General features: G+C 43.1%; 2 protein-coding genes across 10 annotated transcripts in view; both read left to right on the forward strand.

Moving 5' to 3' along the window:
- Atg2 (Autophagy-related 2) overlaps positions 1-18,660 on the forward strand; it is a 274,490-nt gene that overhangs the window by 172,111 nt on the left and 83,719 nt on the right. For 8 of the 9 annotated variants that reach the window (XR_016268485.1, XM_089461789.1, XM_089461793.1 and 5 more), the window contains 2 exons: positions 4,658-4,812; positions 14,658-14,801. Coding sequence is in view for 8 of the 9 variants with exons in the window: in XM_089461789.1 (XP_089317915.1) it covers positions 4,658-4,812; positions 14,658-14,801 (299 nt within the window). In the remaining variant the exon portion in view is untranslated. Of the gene's footprint in view, positions 1-4,657; positions 4,813-14,657; positions 14,802-18,660 lie in introns of those variants that run through there. The other variant, XM_089461792.1, reaches the window with a different exon arrangement.
- Myo81F (unconventional myosin 81F) overlaps positions 14,662-18,660 on the forward strand; it is a 281,418-nt gene continuing 277,419 nt past the window's right edge. Inside the window, exon 1 of the mRNA XM_089461766.1 lies at positions 14,662-14,801. The gene's annotated coding sequence lies outside the window, so the exon portion shown is untranslated. The remainder of the gene's footprint in view (positions 14,802-18,660) is intronic.

The raw sequence follows: 18,660 nt of genomic DNA on the forward strand, positions 1-18,660 counted from the left end.
CTCCTGTCAACCAGCTTCGTATGCGATTGATACTTTCGCTGCACATATCCTCTGTATCTTTGAGCTCCTTTCCTATGGCTACGACAGCTACATCATCAGCAAAGCCAATGGTGTGCGCGCCTGCTGGTAGTTCCAAGCGCAGTACGCCGTCGTACATGATGTTCCATAGGAGAGGCCCCAGCACTGAGCCTTGGGGTACTCCAGCTGACACTGTATGAGTTTGGGGACCCTCACTCGTGTTGTATACCAGTGTTCTTCCTCTGAAGTAGCTCTTTATTATCTCTCTTAGATATTTAGGGATATTATATTGTGACAGCGCATTCAGTATCATATCCCAACTAGCTGTGTTGAAGGCATTCCTTACATCCAGGGTCGCGATGATACAGTATTCCTTCGTCCCGTGCCTCCATCTGGTGCCTTGAATAGCGGAAGTGGCCAGACCAACAACTTTGTTAAGCGCGTCCGTTGTTGACCGGGCCCTCCGGAATCCAAATTGGTTTGGTGACAGGCCTCCGGCGCTTGCAATCGCAGTCTCCAGCCTAGAGCAGATCAGTTTCTCAAACACCTTTCCCATGGTGTCTAAGAGACAGATCGGTCTGTACGAAGATGGCTCATCTGGTGGTTTGCCAGCCTTGGGTAGCAATACCAGATTCTGGGCTTTCCATTTTGCCGGGAACGTCTCTTGGATCAGGCATTCGTTAAATAATTCGGCGAACGTACTTGGGTGCAAGGCGAGGGCTAGCTTTAGCGCACGATTTGGGATCCCGTCCGGCCCTGGAGCTGTGTTGGTTCTAAGACCTCGGAGAACTACTGATATTTCTTCCTCTGTAACTAAAACAATTTCAGTGCTCGTTGAGCCCTGATCAGCAGACTCGGACTCAGGGGCGTGAATGGAGCTTAAACTTTCTGGAAAGAGTGTTTCCACAATCGATTTAAGCTCCAGACGATCCGTAGGCTGCACCTGTCTACCTGCGTATAGTCTTTTAACTACTATCTTATATGCCCTGCCCCAAGGGTCATATTCGGCTGAGTCGCACAACTGTAAAAAACATTCTCTTTTGCTTGCCCGAATGGCCTTCTTCAGCTGTCTTCTAGCTGCCTGGTAAGATAACTGTTTCTCAAAAAACGTTGACCTACCGCGAGCCCGTTGGTAGCTTCTTCTCGCCTGGATGCATTTGCGACGAATGTCACCTATTTGCGTATTCCACCAATACGTAGGCTCATGTTGTCGCGTGAACTGCTTGCGACGTAACATGCTGCTATTGCAGGCACACTGTATTTGGGCTACCATTTGACATGCTCTGGCCTCAGCATTACCAATTGTACCTAGAGACTGAATGGCCTCTGAAAAGACCGCGGGATCAAAAGTATCTAGCCGATACGACTCCCTCCACAATGTTGACGCCCTGGCAGGTGGCTCACCTATTGTGAACAAAAGTGCCGTATGATCGCTGCCTGTATAGCTATCGCAATGGCTCCATGTTGCTCCCCGAAAGAGGGATGAAGTGACAAAAGTAATGTCGATAACAGACCCGTATCCCGCCCGACTGAAGGTGTACTCATGGCCAGTGTTGAGCAGTGCAACATCTAGTGTCGCGAAGATCTCCAGTAGGATACGACCTCTGGCATTTGTTGTTGGGCTACCCCATTCTAGCGCCCAGGAGTTAAAATCTCCAGCTATAATGGCCTTCCGACCCCTGGCATCCTCGGCAAGCTCGTCGAGCACCGTCGTGAATTCACTGAGCTGCATGCTGGGGGCCAGATAGCAACTGTAAAGCCACAAGCTACCATATCGGCCACGTACGAACCCATTGAAGGACTTAACATTCGAAAGTACGTTCGTTGAGTTGCCGCATAGCCACAACGCAGCTTTGCCATTAACGTCTGTTGACCATGTCCTAGGGCAGCTGGTTCTACAGTGGTGAGGCTCACTGAGAAAAGCTACATCTATACATTTTTCCCTAATGGTCTGCTCTAGAAGATCTTGGGCAGCAACACAATGATTTAAGTTAAGCTGCAAAAACCTTAACATTTCATTTTACGAGCAGCTTCACGGTAAGATGGGCGCTTGAAGCTGCCTGCTGAATGGTCCATCTGCTTTTCACCTTTCCGGATGCAGAGGCTACATTTTGGTGGCTTGGTGCATGCTTTGGCACTGTGACCCATCTCTCCACACCTGAAACAGGCGCCCTTTAAGTCACAGTCGCTGCCGCAGTTTGCTGCCATATGACCGTAATCGAGGCACTTGAAACAGCGTTTAGGCTGCTCCACGGCTCGGATACGGCAAACTACCCATCCTATTCTAATTTTGAACAGCTCGAGCAGAGTTTTAGCTTTCCCAATTGGAAGAGCAACCGTGGCTCTTTGCTGTCCACCGAAAGCTGGCCGAAGCGATTTGATAGCCTTAATGGGGAGTGAGCTATCCTTCAACTCCACCCTAATTGCCTCCAAGATCTCCTCTTTGGTCGCTAACTCATCTAGATCGCGAATCTCAACTTGCGCCGATTCGGTAAGTGTTTTAACTACCGCTCGGTCTCCCAAGGCCTTGCCTACAGCTTCGTGCAGAGCCTCAGCGCTATGCTCCGGCTTCCTACTCAGTTGCAGTAAAAGGTCCCCCTTAGCTGTCTTCCTAATGCCTTGAACGTCGCTGCTCAGATGCTTCAAATTTGGGTCGTTTTTAACTACACGAAGCATGTCCGCATAGCTGCAACCCCCTACGCCTGAAATCGCAATCGCGTCAGTCCTGGGACGTTTTTGCATAGGCTTTCGCCCTTTGACGACTGTCCAGCTGCTCTGGTTTGTCTGTCGGGCGGCCTGGTTTGAAGTTTCAGATTCAGCTGTAGCCCGTAGAGCCATTGGTTCTTTTGGGTTCGCTGCACTTCTATTGGGCCTCGGCTTTTTTGAGGGAGTTTTCCTCTGTTCGGAGGCAACTCCCCTCGACCGCTTGGGAGTATTGCTACCTACTGTAGCACTAATGCTCGCTGCCTTAAAGTTTTCGCCTACTTTTTTGAGTGGCGTGGTCTGCACCTCACAGTTTTTAACCGAACGGTTGCAGAACGCTTCGGCCGTCTTGTGAAGGCTGACCAACCTAGCCAGCTCCTCTCTCATTAAGGCATTTATATGCCGCTGACCCCCAAATAAGGCAGACAAACCCTCTAGTGTAGCTCCTATTTGAGCTAACGCTTCTTTTAGTGACTTGGGTGCCTGGCACTCAGCCACTGGAGCCTGGATAGAGGTCGACGGCTGCGCCAACACCCTCTGTTGTTGCTGCGGCGATCGCTGCAACGAGGAACGACGCGCAAAAGCTTGCAGCTCGTCCTCCATCATGGCATCCATTTCTGCTCCGACTACCACGGCGTGAAGCCTGTAGTGGGCAATGGCTACTACTATAATCTGAGTTTACAACCCGCAGTAACTTAAACTCAACTTGACTACAGCGAGAGCCCGAAAGTATGCACTACTTTTAATAACTGCTACTTCACTCCAGCAGCTAGGTTGCTGTCTTTGCTAAGGCTTAGCAACTCACCAACGTTAGTGAGCAGCTGATTGCCCGATGCAATTTCCAGCACTACTAACAGCTGTTAGAGTGATATGCGTTTGTGTGTGTATGCGTGTGTGTGTGTGTGTATGTGTGTCTGTATGCGTGTGTGTGTATGTATGCCTGTGTGTCTGTATGCGTGCGTGCGTGTGTGTGTGCGTGTTTCTTGTGTAAGCTGAAAGACGCGAAAAATTATTGAAATATCTATTGCTCCAAGGGTTTAGGGGATCTCGTAGTCGAGCAGTCTCGACTAGAGCTTTCTTACTTGTTTTTTATACCCTGAACCCATTTTCAATGGGAAATCATGGTTTTGTTGAAATGTATGTAACAGGGAGAAGGAGGCGTGGCAGACCCCACAAAGTATATATATTCTTGATCAGGGCGACGAGCTTAGTTGATTTGGCCCTGTCCGTCTGTCTGTCCGTCCGTCTGTCGATTTCAGAATATATAAGAGCTAGAGACTTCAAATTTTTTTTCAAAATGTCCGTAATTACAGCGCGGATTTCAAGTATATCATCAAAAATGGATAACTCATCCCGATCTTTTTTTTGATAAAAAACCGTATCGAAAACACAAGTTTAAAATGATATCTCCTACATCTTTAAAGCTAGAGTCTCCAAATTTTAAATGTGTGCTTATATGCATTTCATACAATTTCGGTTTTTGTCAGAATTTACCCCCCACCTCTAATTAACCCTCTCACCCTCACCTTTGTAAAAGGCGTATTTCAAATACTAGAGAATTGTGCTTTAGTAAGTGCACGCATATTATTGTTATAATTACGATCTGATTAAGTTCTCAGTATTAGTAAGCGCACTCTGCAGCCCATGCGTGTTTATGCGTGGGTCCTTGTATGTGTGCGTGTTTCTTGTGTAAGAAAAATAACTGAAGGTGCCATTGCTCGAAGGGTTCGGGGGATATCGTAGTCGAGCAGTCTCGACTAGAGCTTTCTTACTTGTTTTATTATTGTGTTATGTATACGTAAGCGGAAATCATTTTGTATAAGTATAATTTATAATTTTCAAGTATAATTTACAGGGCTTTTAAGTACTTCAATAGCTTTTTATGTATTTTATTGAAGTATAATTAATTAATATATTAACCACCATTTTATTTCAGTTCAAGGTTTTTTCGACTTGTTCAGACTACCTTTACAGCAATATAACAAGGACGGAAGATTCATTCGTGGCTTTCAACTGGGGGCACAAAGCTTTAGTGCCCGAACTGCATTTGCTGCACTTGAGATAACAACAAGGTTAATTCAGCTACTTCAGGTAAATTCAAATGAACTGTGCCATCAAAAATCGGGTCGAATAATTACAATAAATTATTTATATAAGACTACTCGACTAGGAGATACCCTGAACCCTTCAATCTGATATTCTAATTAGAGGTGGGCACGGGCCGGGCTTTTATCGGGTACCCGTGGGCACCCGCGGCTACCCGTGGGTATGGACTGAAAAGTCGAGTTTCGGGTTGGGTGCGGGAAGGTGCGGGTTACGCCGCTCAACCCGTTTTACCCGAAAAATCATATTTTAGAGAAGCATGATGGTTGAAATTTGTGATATGCAAAATGATTTAATATAGGACGCGAGAAATGAGAACTCTCCGACAAATTTGAATCTTGAATTTCTAGAGTTTTTGGATAAAAATCAACCATATCAAGTAAGAAGGCTCTAGTCGAGACTGCTCGACTACGAGATCCCCTGAACCCTTGGAGTAATAGCTATTTCAATCATTTTTCGCGTCTTTCAGCTTACACAAGAAATACGCACACGCACACTATGAGAACTTAATTGTTTAATAACTTTTTTTGTGGACATACGATCTTCATGAAACTTTCAGATTATGATTATGATAATATGGATATGCATGTATTTGCTAAAGCACAAGTCTCTAGTATTTGAAATACGCCTTTAACAAAAGTGATGGTGAAGGGGTGAATATAGGGGTGGGAGGGAAATTTTAACAAACACCGAAACTGTATACATTGCATATATTACAGCGCTGATATCGAGTTTATCATTAAAAATCGATAACTCATCCCGATATTTTTCTTCGATGTATGAACGCGTCGATTTCAGAAGATATAAGAGCTAGAGACTTCAAATTTTTTTAAAAATGTCCGTAATTACAGCGCGCATATCAAGTTTATCATTAAAAATCGATAACTCATCCCGATCTTTTTTTTATCGATAAAAACCCTTATCGAAAACCAGTTATAAAATTATATCTTCTACACCTTTATTGCTAGAGTCTCCAAATTTTTACTGTATGCTTACTAGAGAGCTGCATGAGTGCCGAAAAAACGACTTCGAATTAACAATGCTCATATTGAGATGAGTGGCACCGAGCGCAAAACGAAAATTGTATGAGTGTGTGAGTGCGCTCGTATATGACTTGGATGCACAATATTGTATTGAGCGAAAAAGAATAAATAAGTTTGAGTCTGAGTATATGAGTTGCTTTGCCGAGTGTATGAGTTGCTGCGCTGCCAGCAACGAAAAAAAAAAAAAAAGGAAAACACGAAGGGCAATGTAATTGTGTGTGTGCAAACCAGACGGCTGACACACGGCAAATTTAGCGTTGCAATTTCGTAGCGACAACACATTCTTTGTGCGTACGAATGCTTTTATACCCTTCTCATAAATAACAAACAAACGAAAGACTATGTAATTTTGTAATACAATATATTTATTTGTTTAGTTCATATTAGAATTGAGAAACATAATTTTATTTATGTGATCTGGATTCGTGGCTAGTAACAGCGTTTCTCAGTAATCAAGTTTCTAGCCTTAGAAAATACTCTCTCTGAAGCGGCGCTACTCGCTGGAATACAGAAAATTTTGCAGCTAGTTTTATGTAATAATGGGAAAATATGTTGGTGCATATTCCACCAAGCTAAGACATCAAAGTTTGAATGGTATGTAATGTTTAGATTCGAGTACCCGGCTATTTCCTGTCCTACAATGTCTGTAGTGCTATCAACTTGCTGATGCTCAATATATTCAGCAAATTCATCTTCTTCTGCTTCTGTGATGTCAGTAGTAGCAATACTTTCTGCACGAAAATGTTTCATAATATTTTTGCATTCATTTATTATAGTATCCTTTTCAGTGTCTGTGAACTGCTTTAATTTGTTTGTGGGGGGGAAGAGAAATAGAGCTATGTTGTGATATTTAGATAAATTCGAAAGGATGGTAATTGAAATTTGGGTTTGGAGTTTTAGCTTGAGATCTTGAATATTTTCAATATCTGTGTAATCGATTTCACAGATTTTGTGTAATTTATTTAAATTTGGAAGAATTAAATGTATTGTTGGCCGTTGAGAAGCTTCAATTTTTTTTGACACAGTTTCAAATGCCTCTAGGATACGGACTATGGAACCTACCTCACTTACATTAATTCCTTCAATTCTGGCTATTTGATTTTTATCTCTTAATATGGTTGTTATCTCAATCCAATTAACTTCAATTGATTTTAATAGGTAATAGACTGTATTCCAGCGAGTAGGGCAAAAGTTTTTTAATGATAATCCTAATGAAAAGTTAATACCGGATTTCTTAAAATATTTTACAAGCTTCGTACAAATGGAGACAATATTTCCTACCGCGGGGACAGCATCAATAGCTTTCTCTATAGCATTGTTAAGCAGGTGGTTTTTTTCGAAGCCGCAAAATGCTTTCACCATATTTGACCCACGATCTGTTACAATTACGGGATTATCCAATTCCAAATCGCATCCGAATTGAGTTAGTATTTCCACTATTTAGGCTCGAATATTTATGAAAAAATATAAATAAATAAAAGTAATAATAAAAAAATAAATAAATAAAAATAAATAAATTATAATAACAAACCAGTGCATGTCGTTTCTTTCATAAATTTCATGGCCATTAAACGCTCCACAAGAACCCCTTCCTTTATGTAATGCACCGTACAAGACAAATATGACGATTTTAAAAAGCTATCCGTCCATAAGTCAGTGGTAATAGCATAACCGAAGGATTTATATTTTTGTATTTCGGCTTTTATTGGGCCAAAATGTGACTCATACAATGTTATAATATTTCGGGATATTGTTGTTGGGCATGACAGTAATTTGTCTACGTTGACATTGGAACCAAACGTTGCGCCAACATTAATTAAAAATGATGAAAACTTTTTTAGACCAGAATCGTCTATCATTTTTAGAGGGCGACAGTTTTTAATAACCCATTCAGTTGAGATAGTTACACATTCCTGTTTTGTTTCAGCATTTACTTCGATAGCTAAAGATTTGCGTATTTCTTTTGCGTTCACTTTATAACATTTATGTTTGACCAAATTCGACGTGCTTCCTGTAAACTTGAAAACAGAATAACACATCTTACAGGCTACAGTGTCAGCCAATTGCGTTCCATTTTCTTTTTCAATTACTGAGAAATAATTCCACACTTCGCTACGGCCTCTCTTCGCAGTCAGTTTATATATGCCACTCAGAAGATGTTGCTTAATATCCTCTGCGTTTTCAGGAACCTACATACATATGTACATATGTTTATTTCAAGTAAATTTAAACAACCAAAGTTTACATGCAATTTCGATAGAATTATTTTCTCCGTCCATAGCTGAAAGGTCGGCTTGCTTACAACTTGTCGAAGGAATGAACTTTTTCATAATACCATTAAGCATTGTAATTAGACAAAACAAACGGTAAATTTTCGAATTTACATTGTACATAGGCAGCAAGACTAACGCACACAGGCGTTACATACAGCAAGGGACTGCAACAGTGTGTTTATAACGGGATCGTCGCGAAGGAATTTCAATTTTCGCTCACATTTTCTACAGGCATATTACATAGGCAGCAAGACTAACGCACACAGGCGTTACATATAGCAAGGGATTGCAACAGTGTGTTTATAACGGGATCGTCGCGAAGGAATTTCAATTTTCGCTCATATTGAGAGAGGGAGATAGATAGAGTACCAAAAAAGATTAGCAAATATTAGTGTCTCATACGAGAATAAACAGCAAATACATAAGCGATTGGCATAAGCATCCTGGCATTTTTAAATAGTACATAAGTATGAATTTTATGACCCGCATAAATCTTTTTGGTCCGCTTAGTAAATTCTGAATGCTCAATTAGATACTTTGTATTATAATTAATTAATATAAAAGTTAATAAGATTATGGATAGATCGAAACATAACATAATGACATGAAAACACTAACATGCATGAGCAAGGCAAACCCTTTCAAAAGTTCGATATAAATGGAAAGGGCAGAGAGAGAGAACGAAAATAAGAAAAAATAAGTGCGCAACCAGGCCTCATATTAAAATGCGTGCTTTCTGCTTGACCGCTCGCAGCGCACTGATTTTGGCATTCGATTTTTTCACTGCTCAACCCTCAAGCGACGGAGCCGAGCAAATACGAAGTGTTGACACGAAGATATATGCATGCAGAAACTCAAGTGCCTCGACGCCTGTATGCTTCGGTTATATGTTGTATTCCTATTTACGTCTTATTTATTCTCATCCTTTTTATACCCTGAACCCATTTTCAATGGGAAATCAGGGTATAATGGTTTTGTTGAAATGTATATAACAGGCAGAAGGAGGCGTGGCAGACCCCACAAATTATGTATATATATTCTTGATCAGGGCGACGAGCTGAGTTGATTTGGCCCTGTCCGTCCTTCTGTCCGTCTGTTCGTCCGTCCGTCTGTCCGTCTGTCCGTATGTATGAACGCGTCGATTTCAGAAGATATAAGAGCTAGAGACTTCAAATTTTTTTTTTAATGTCGATAACTCACCCCGATCTTTTTTATCGATAAAAACCTTATCGAAAACCAGTTATAAAATTATATCTTCTACACCTTTATTGCTAGAGTCTCCAAATTTTTAATGTATGCTTATATGCAATTTATACAATTTCAGTTTTTGTTAAAATGTACCCCCACCTCAAAATTCACCCCCTCACCCTCACTTTTGTAAAAAGCGTATTTCAAATACTAGAGACTTGTGCTTTGGCAATTACATGCATATCCATGTTATAATCATAATCTGAAAGTTTCATGAAGATCGTACGTCCATAAAAAAAGTTATTAAACAATTAAGTTCTCATAGTAAGCGCACACTGCAGCCCATGCGTGTTTATGCGTGGGTGCTTGAGTGTGTATGTGTTTGTGTATGTGTGTGTATGTGTTTGTGCATGTGTATGTGTGTGTGTATGTGAGTGTGTGTATGTGAGTGTGTGTATGCGTTTGTGTCTGTATGCGTGTGTGTGTATGTATGCCTGTGTGTGCGTACGTGCGTGTGTGTATGTCTGTGTGTGTGCGTGTTTCTTGTGTAAGCTGAAAGAAAGAGTCCATACGAACTCACATTCTATCAACTAGTTTGTATTCCCTCACTCACTCACTCAGTCTCAATTCAAGTGGACTCAATTTTGCTAGGTTATGAGTGCTGCCATGCAGCTCTCTAATGCTTACATGCAATTTATACAATTTCGGTTTTTGTTAAAATTAACCCCCCACCTCTAAATTCACCCCCTCACCCTCACTTTTGTAAAAGGCGTATTTTAAATACTAGAGACTTGTGCTTTGGCAATTACATGCATATCCATGTTATACTCATAATCTGAAAGTTTCATGAAGATCGTACGTCCATAAAAAAAGTTATTAAACAATTGAGTTCTCATAGTAAGCGCACACTGCACTGTGTATGTGTTTGTGTATGTACGTGTTTGTGTATGTGTGTGTGTATGTGAGTGTGTGTATGCGTTTGTGTCTGTATGCGTGTGTGTGTATGTATGCCTGTGTGTGCGTACGTGCCTGTGTGTGTGTGCGTGTTTCTTGTGTAAGCTGAAAGACGCGAAAAATTATTGAAATATCTATTGCTCCAAGGGTGCAGGGGATCTCGTAGTCGAGCAGTCTCGACTAGAGCTTTCTTACTTGTTTTATATTCGTTTATTGACAATCTTATTGTATTACAAGTTGCAAGTTGAGTGGTGGCTCGGATAGCGCGCCATGCTTGCGGGACGGCCGTAAAGCATTGCTTCGCAAGCACAATGCGCTACCTTAGCCTGGTACAGCTCGTCTTCTTATTCGCTCGACTCTGCGGAGCTCCATCATCACTGTGGCCGCGATTGTGCTTGTTAGTTGCCAAGCTTCCTCCGATTCCAGCATGGCGTTGACTATGTTGTCCGCTCTGATGGAGCGGCCCAGTGCCTCTTCTAGACGACACCTCTCCTTTAGGAACCGTCCTCATACGAAAAGGGTGTGGTTGGCGTCTTCCACATGCCCTCGCCCGCACCAGGGGCACTAGTCAGTTTCCTCGTGACCAAAGCGCTTCAAATAGCTCCGAAAGCATCCATGGCCCGAGAGGTTCTGCGAAAGATAGAAGTTAACCTCGCGTACTTACGGTTAACCCATGGTTCGAGCTCCGGGATGAGCTTGTGCGTCCACTGCCCTTTAGCTGAGCTATTCCACTTCATTTGTCATCGTGCAATGCTGTTCGCCCTGATAGCGTTGTGTCGCACAGGCGCGTGCGAGTTCCGCTCCACGGCTTCGGCGACCAGGTACTCCAGTGGCACCATGCCGGCTATGACAAGGTCGCATCATCGGATATAGTCCTGACAGCGCAGCTGACTCTGATTGCGCTCAGCCTGTAGATCGCGCAAATTCCTCGGCTGTAGCTCGGCGTTGCCATCGCTCTTGCCCATATTGGGAGGATGGCGGACCTAATGACGCTCATTAGAAGAAGACGTCGTTGCTGTTTAGGTCCCCGCGTGTTAAGCTAATTCTTGAGAGCTCTACAAGAATCAGCTGCCTTTTTATGCACATATTCTAAGTGCTCGCGGAAAATTAATCTTGTGTCTAACATGACGCCAAGATACTCGCCCTCTTTGACGCGATGCTGACGCTGCCTATCCTTATATTGGCAGTCTCCACTTTTTTGCGACTGCTTACTAGGATGACTTCCGTCTTGTGTGCCGCTAGCTCGAGCCCAGCTCCTGTCAACCAGCTTCGTATGCGATTGATACTTTCGCTGCACATATCCTCTGTATCTTTGAGCTCCTTTCCTATGGCTACGACAGCTACATCATCAGCAAAGCCAATGGTGTGCGCGCCTGCTGGTAGTTCCAAGCGCAGTACGCCGTCGTACATGATGTTCCATAGGAAAGGCCCCAGCACTGAGCCTTGGGGTACTCCAGCTGACACTGTATGAGTTTGGGGACCCTCACTCGTGTTGTATACCAGTGTTCTTCCTCTGAAGTAGCTCTTTATTATCTCTCTTAGATATTTAGGGATATTATATTGTGACAGCGCATTCAGTATCATATCCCAACTAGCTGTGTTGAAGGCATTCCTTACATCCAGGGTCGCGATGATACAGTATTCCTTCGTCCCGTGCCTCCATCTGGTGCCTTGAATAGCGGAAGTGGCCAGGGCAACAACTTTTTCTAGAGCAACTGTTGTTGACCGGGCCTTCCGGAATCCAAATTGATATGGTGATAAGCCTTCGGCGCTAGCAATAGCAGTCTCCAGTCTAGAGCAGATAAATTTCTCAAACACCTTTTCTATGGTGTCTAAGAGGCAGATCGGTCTGTATGAAGGTGGCTCGTCTGGTGGTTTTCCAGCCTTAGGTAGCAATACCAGGTTCTGGGTTTTCCATTTTGCAAGGAACGACTCTTTTATTAAGCATTCGTTGAATAATTCGGCGAACGTACTAGGGTGCAAGACGAGGGCTAGCTTTAGCGCACGGTTTGAGATCCCGCCCGGCCCTGGAGCTGTGTTGGTTCTAAGACCTCTGAGAGCTACTAAGATTTCCTCGTCTATAACTAAAGCAATTTGAGTGCTCGTTGAGCCCTGATTAGCAGACTCGGACTTCGGGGCATGAATGGAGCTTAATCTTTCTGGAAAGAGTGTTTCCACAATCGATTTAAGCTCCAGACAATCCGTCGGCTGCACCTGTTTACCTGCGTATAGTCTCTTAACTACTGTCTTGTATGCCCTGCCCCAAGGGTCATATTCGGCTGAGTCGCACAACTCTAGAAAGCATTCTCTTTTGCTTGCCCGAATGGCCTTCTTCAGCTGTCTTCTAGCTGCCTGGTAAGCTAATTGTTTCTCAAAAAACGTTGACCTACCCCGAGCCCGTTGATAGCTTCTTCTCGCCTGGATGCATTTGCGTCGAATGTCACCTATTTGCGCATTCCACCAATACGTAGGCTCTTATTGTCGCGTTAACTGCTTGCGGCGTAACATGCTGCTATTGCAGGCACTCTGTATTTGGGCCACCATTTGGCATGCTCTGGCCTCAGCATTACCAATTGTGCCCTGAGACTGAATGGCCTCTGAAAAAGCCGCGGGATCAAAAGTATCCAGCCGATACGATTCCCTCCACAAGGTTGGCGGCCTGGCAGGTTGCTCACCTATTGTGAACAGAAGTGCCGTATGATCGCTGCCTGTATAGCTATCGCAATGGCTCCATGTTGCTCCCCGAAAGAGGGATGAAGTGACAAAAGTAATGTCGATAACAGACCCGTATCCCGCCCGACTGAAGGTGTACTCATGGCCAGTGTTGAGCAGTGCAACATCTAGTGTCGCGAAAATCTCCAGTAAGATACGACCTCTGGCATTTGTTGTGTGGCTACCCCATTCTAACGCCCATGAGTTAAAATCTCCAGCTATAATGGCCTTCCGACCCCTAGCATCCTCGGCAAGCTCGTCGAGCACCGTCGTGAATTCACTGAGCTGCATGCTGGGGGCCAGATAGCAACTGTAAAGCCATAAGCTACCGTATTGGCCACGTACGAACCCATTAAATGACTTAACATTCGAAAGAACATTCGTTGTGTTGCCACATACCCACAACACCGCTTTGCCATTATCATCTGTTGCCCATGTCCTAGGGCTACGTCTATACATTTTTCCCTTATGGTCTGCTCTAGAAGATCTTGGGCAGCAACACAATGATTTAAGTTAAGCTGAAGGAACCTTAACATTTCATTTTATGAGCAGCCTCACGGTAGGATGGGCACTTGAAGCGCAGTATGCAGCGATTGCGCTTAGGTTGCGCTGTAGTGTGTGCAACATTATAAGAATTTATTTGTTGAATAATTTCATTTTTAGACGTACAATCTTAATGAAACTTTCAGGGCGTAATCATATGTTAAAAATGTATGTACATTCCAAAGCACACGTCTCTAGTACATGAAATACGCCTTTTACAAAGGTGATGGTGAGGGTGGATATAGGGGTGAGGGGTAAATTACAACAAAAATCGAATTTCTATAAAATGCATATGCGGCTCTAAAGGTGTAGAAGATATAATTAAATAATTAGCTTTCAATAAGGTTTTTAATCGATAATAAAGTATCGGGAGGAGTTATCTATATTTAGAGAAAATCTCGTTATGCGCGTGATATACATGGACGTAGGAAAGAAATTTTAACTCTCTAGCTCTTATATCTTCTGAGATAGACGCGTTCATTCATACGGACAGACAGACGGACAGGGCTAAATCGGCTTTGCTCGTCGTCCTGATCAAAAAAATATATATACTTTATGGGGTCTACCACGCCTCCTTCTGCCTGTTACATACATTTAACGAAACCATTATACCCAGATTTCCCATTTTCAATGGGTTCAGGGTATAAAAACATGTAAGAAAGCTCTAGTCGAGACTGCTCGGACAGACGGGCAGGGCCAAATCGACTCAACTCGTCACCCTGATCAAGAATACTTTATGGGGTCTGCCACGCCTCCTTCTGCCTGTTACATACAAAACCATTATACCCTGATTTCCCATTGAAAATGGGTTCAGGGTATAATAACTAACTCACACAGCTATGTATGGAACCGGAAAATACTATTTCTGGTATATCACAAACTTTGATGATGATGATAGCTGCGTTTTTTGTGTAATTTTATGATATGATAGATATGTAAGCAATTCCTGTTAATGTGTGCTTTTCGATACCATTGAGGCATAATAAAACCAGCTATGAACTATGCAAATGCGGAAATAAAACCTTGAAATCATTAAATAAGTTCAGCGTATAAAACCATGATTCAGGTAATATATAATGCTATGGTAATATATAATCCAATTTTTTTAAAATTATTTTAGCTTACGGCAGAAACCACATTTGACATGTTGTCTTCTGGACCATCATTAAAAAGAAAAAGAAAATCTAAGCATGACAGGAAACGACACTTCCGCCCAAAGGATTTACGAGAAGGTGTTGCAAATGCGTACTCAATCGTAAAAGAGGTAATTTTTATATTAATAATAATTAAGGATATCTATTGATAAAAAATAAATAATAGTAAGATACAATAAAACAGACAACAGCAATCATGTATGAAGTAAAAGAGGAGATTATAACCCTTGATAGGCAAACCCTGTAAGGTTACTTTTCTTAGGCCGGGGTAAGAGACTCAGTCTCACCAGGGCCAGAACTTACAAGAAATTTGTAAGTTTCTACGGGACATGCAGTGTTAGAGAAAAAAAAAGGTTATAGGTTAAATCTAATACAAAACTTCTGCTCGCGCCGAGTTTCAAACTCGGACCCGCGCGCGACCGCTCGCGCCGAACACCGAAAATTCCAACCCTCCAAAATTCGTCTGTTCGCGCTGCCTGCCAAAAGCTAATTAAACTCCGCTTGCAGCTTTCGCTGCTATTCTGCTTGGTCGGCATCGCGCGCCCGCCAACTATTCAAATCCTACTTAATCTACAAAAGCTACTTGCTATGTCACTAATGACCATTTAATATCTAATTAACAATGTCTTACAAACTACCAACTTATTACTTAACTTACTACAAAAATCACAAACTTAACCAGCTTATATTCTACTAAATCGGATCTTATCAACTACTAACCTTATCAATTACAAACTCCTATCTATTACAAATCTTATTACCTACAAACTCCTATCTACTCAAGGCTGCGAGTGCAATGTAAGGTGGGTCGCAGGTGAGCCACCTCACACCCCCCCCCCCCCCCCCCCCCCCCCTTTTACCTAACCGGGTAACCTCGTCTCCTGCCGCCACCGTTATGTTGTGGGCGCCGTCAGTCACCCAAGGTCCTCTGGAACGCTGCGCCTGCAGGAATTTGTCCAAACGGCATCACCCGTCGCTGGAACAGCTTTCTTCTGGGCACTGCGGATCCGTCGATAATCTACGCACATGCGCCACGTCGACAGCTCCATGACCTCAGCTCGAAGCGACTCGTCCATCTGCCCACCTGCCAACTCCGCTTCCAGAAACTTCTTCAAATCATCCTCCAACTCATCTGGCGTTCCTTCGTTCTTTTTTTTCCTCTCGTTCATCCTTTTCCTTCCGTCGGACAGCGTGCCCAGACTGGACGCGCCCTGCACGTCGACTGGCAATATCGCGACCGACGACCTCGGGCCTTCCTTTGGTGCCGCGACCCCGTGCAACACCTCCGGGCCCGTCCCCTCCATGTTTCCCCGAGCGAGCCAGTCCTAACCTCTGGATCGGCCGCTCCCTTCCTGCGCGTCTTGCCCATCCAGTGGCGACGCTACCTCTACTGAATCCGCCTTTATCCTCCTGACGTTCAGCGCTGGCCCGTGAGCCAGCCTGATCCGTGACTCCATATCCGCTGCTCTATTTCCGTCGTCGTATGATGCGGCGGGCTAACGTGGCTCCCGCCCTAACATTCGGAATGCCGGTGTAAAGCCCGTAGGATCTGCCTCACGGGAATTGACCGCCAGCGTTATCTCGGACAAAAGTTCGTCCCACGAACTTTGATGACCCTCGATGTATTGCGCTCTCATGATCATCACTGTGCGATTCGTCCAATCCGTTGGGTTTTCCTACGGCGAGTAAGGCGCCGTGTATTGGAGTACCACACCCAAAGGTTTCATCAAAGACTCGAAACTCCTGCTCACAAACTGCATCCTGTTGTCGCAACCGAACGTCTTGAGCACTCCAAATCTGCTCAGCGTGAGCTCTCGGAACACCCACTTGGCGAGAGCATCATGAAACACCAACAGCATTGTGTTCCCACAATTGGAACGAGGCCAGAGACCCACGAAATTCGCCCATAAGACCGCCATTAGCTCCGCCACCTGTCTGGTCAGCTTCTGCCCGGCCGGCTCTTGTTGCACGCTTTTGAACTCCTGGCACGTCTCGCAGCGCTTTATGTACTTTACGGCATCTCTGATCATGCCCGGCCAATGGTACATCTTCGCCAGTCGTGCTGCCGTCTTCCTCACTCCTCGACGTCTCGATAGTTCCGCTTTCCCGTCTAGTCTATTATTCCTGCTTGTTCCACCTTTTCTTCTCATTTTCTTGATCTTTTTATATTCCTTTTTGTTTTTTGTTTTTTTTTTGCTTTACCTCTCTACTTTCTTTATTTTTTTCTCTTTTGTCTCTTACATCTTTTTTTTTCTCTCTGTCTCTTGATTTCCTCATTTTACCTCTTTTCTCTCGTTTTCGCATTTTACCCTTTTATACCCTGTACCCATTTTCAATGGGAAATCAGGGTATATTGGTTTTGTTGAAATGTATCTAACAGGCAGAAAGAGGCGTGGCAGACCCCACAAAGTGTATATATTCTTGATCAGAGCGACGAGCTGAGCTGATTTGGCCTTGTCCGTCTGTCTATTCGTCCGTCTGTCCGTATGTATGAACGCGTCGATTTCAAAAGATATAAGAGCTAGAGACTTTAAATTTTTTGAAATGTCCGTATTTACAGCGCGATTATCGAGTTTATCATTAAAAATCGATAACTCATCCCGATATTTTTTATTGATAAAAAACGGTTTCGCTTCGCTTCAATTTATTTTATTTTAATTTTTTTTTTTTTTTTTTAAATTTAATTTTATTTAATTTCTGAGCTTGCAAATGAGAGTTGAGCGTTTTTTCGTTTATTCTCTTCCTCGCATCATAACCAAAAAAATTGTGCAGCCACGTCTCACTCTGAGCGTCACTCTCTGTTTTCTTTAGCATCTGCTTCGCTCAGACGCAATGCGATGACTCATTCGTGTGACGCTCTCACATGAGTGTCGCGTAAAACTAGCACGTTTTTACCTCACACAAAGCCTCTCAGCAAAAAACACTTTGACTAAAAAACTCAGCAGAAAATGTTTTTGCCTTCGTGTGCATGTAAATACACGCATACATACATACAAAAAGAAAGCAGCAATCGCGTATTACCCATACAAACGCAACTTACCGTTTGCTTCATTTAACTCAAGCAAACGATCAGTGTTTGACTTGAAACGAAAACAGAAACAACTGTCTCCCTCAGAGCGCGAGAGAGCTACGCCAGACGCGACAAAAACAGCTTCTGTCTGAGTTTTTTTGGCTGTGTCAGTGAAAGACACTTTTTTGCAGACAACGAAAAAGTGTTAACAGTTATTTGCGAGCTTTGTTTAACTTTATTTTGTTTTATTTGTTTTATTTCATTTTCACTTAGTCCATTTTTGATTTCACTTGCTCTTATCAGGGTATAATGGCTTTGTGAAAAAGTATGTAACGGGCAGAAGGAGGCATGGCAGACCCCACAAAGTATATATGTTCTTGATCAGCGCGAGGAGCTGAGTCGATGTAGCCCTGTCCTTCTGTCCGTCCGTCCGTCCGTATGAGTGCGTCGATCTCAGAAGTTATAAGAGCTAGAGAGCTGAAATTTGGCATGCATATGTGTATGCACGTGTGTACCATACGCAGTACGAGTTTGCTTTATTATTTTTTATCGAGAATAATCGAAAAATTGATTTTGTTTTTTGGGCTAATTTGAGTCTTCAAATTTGCGTTGTATATAAAGTTAATCGATACAAAGATTTTGTAATTTACAGATTTTGGATACCACGCCCCCTTCTCACCCAATTTGTGAAAAACGCATTTCAAGTACTAGAGACTTGTGCTTTGGAATGTACACACTTTTGTACCATATGATTACGCTCTAAAAGAGCGTTATCGTATGTCTACAAAAGAAATTATTCAACAAATAAATTCTCATAATATTGCCCACATTGCAGTGCAGTCCAAGCGCAGTCGTTGCTTACTGCGCAGTTAGCAGAACGCAGGCTTATGCGTGCGTGTGGATGCATGTGTATGTATGTGTGCATAAAAGAAGTGCAGAATGATTAGAATATCAGCTTA

This window comes from Drosophila arizonae, chromosome 2 (assembly GCF_054131065.1).
Source record: "Drosophila arizonae isolate 15081-1271.41 chromosome 2, UAZ_ARI_1.0, whole genome shotgun sequence".
Lineage (NCBI taxonomy): Eukaryota > Metazoa > Arthropoda > Insecta > Diptera > Drosophilidae > Drosophila > Drosophila arizonae.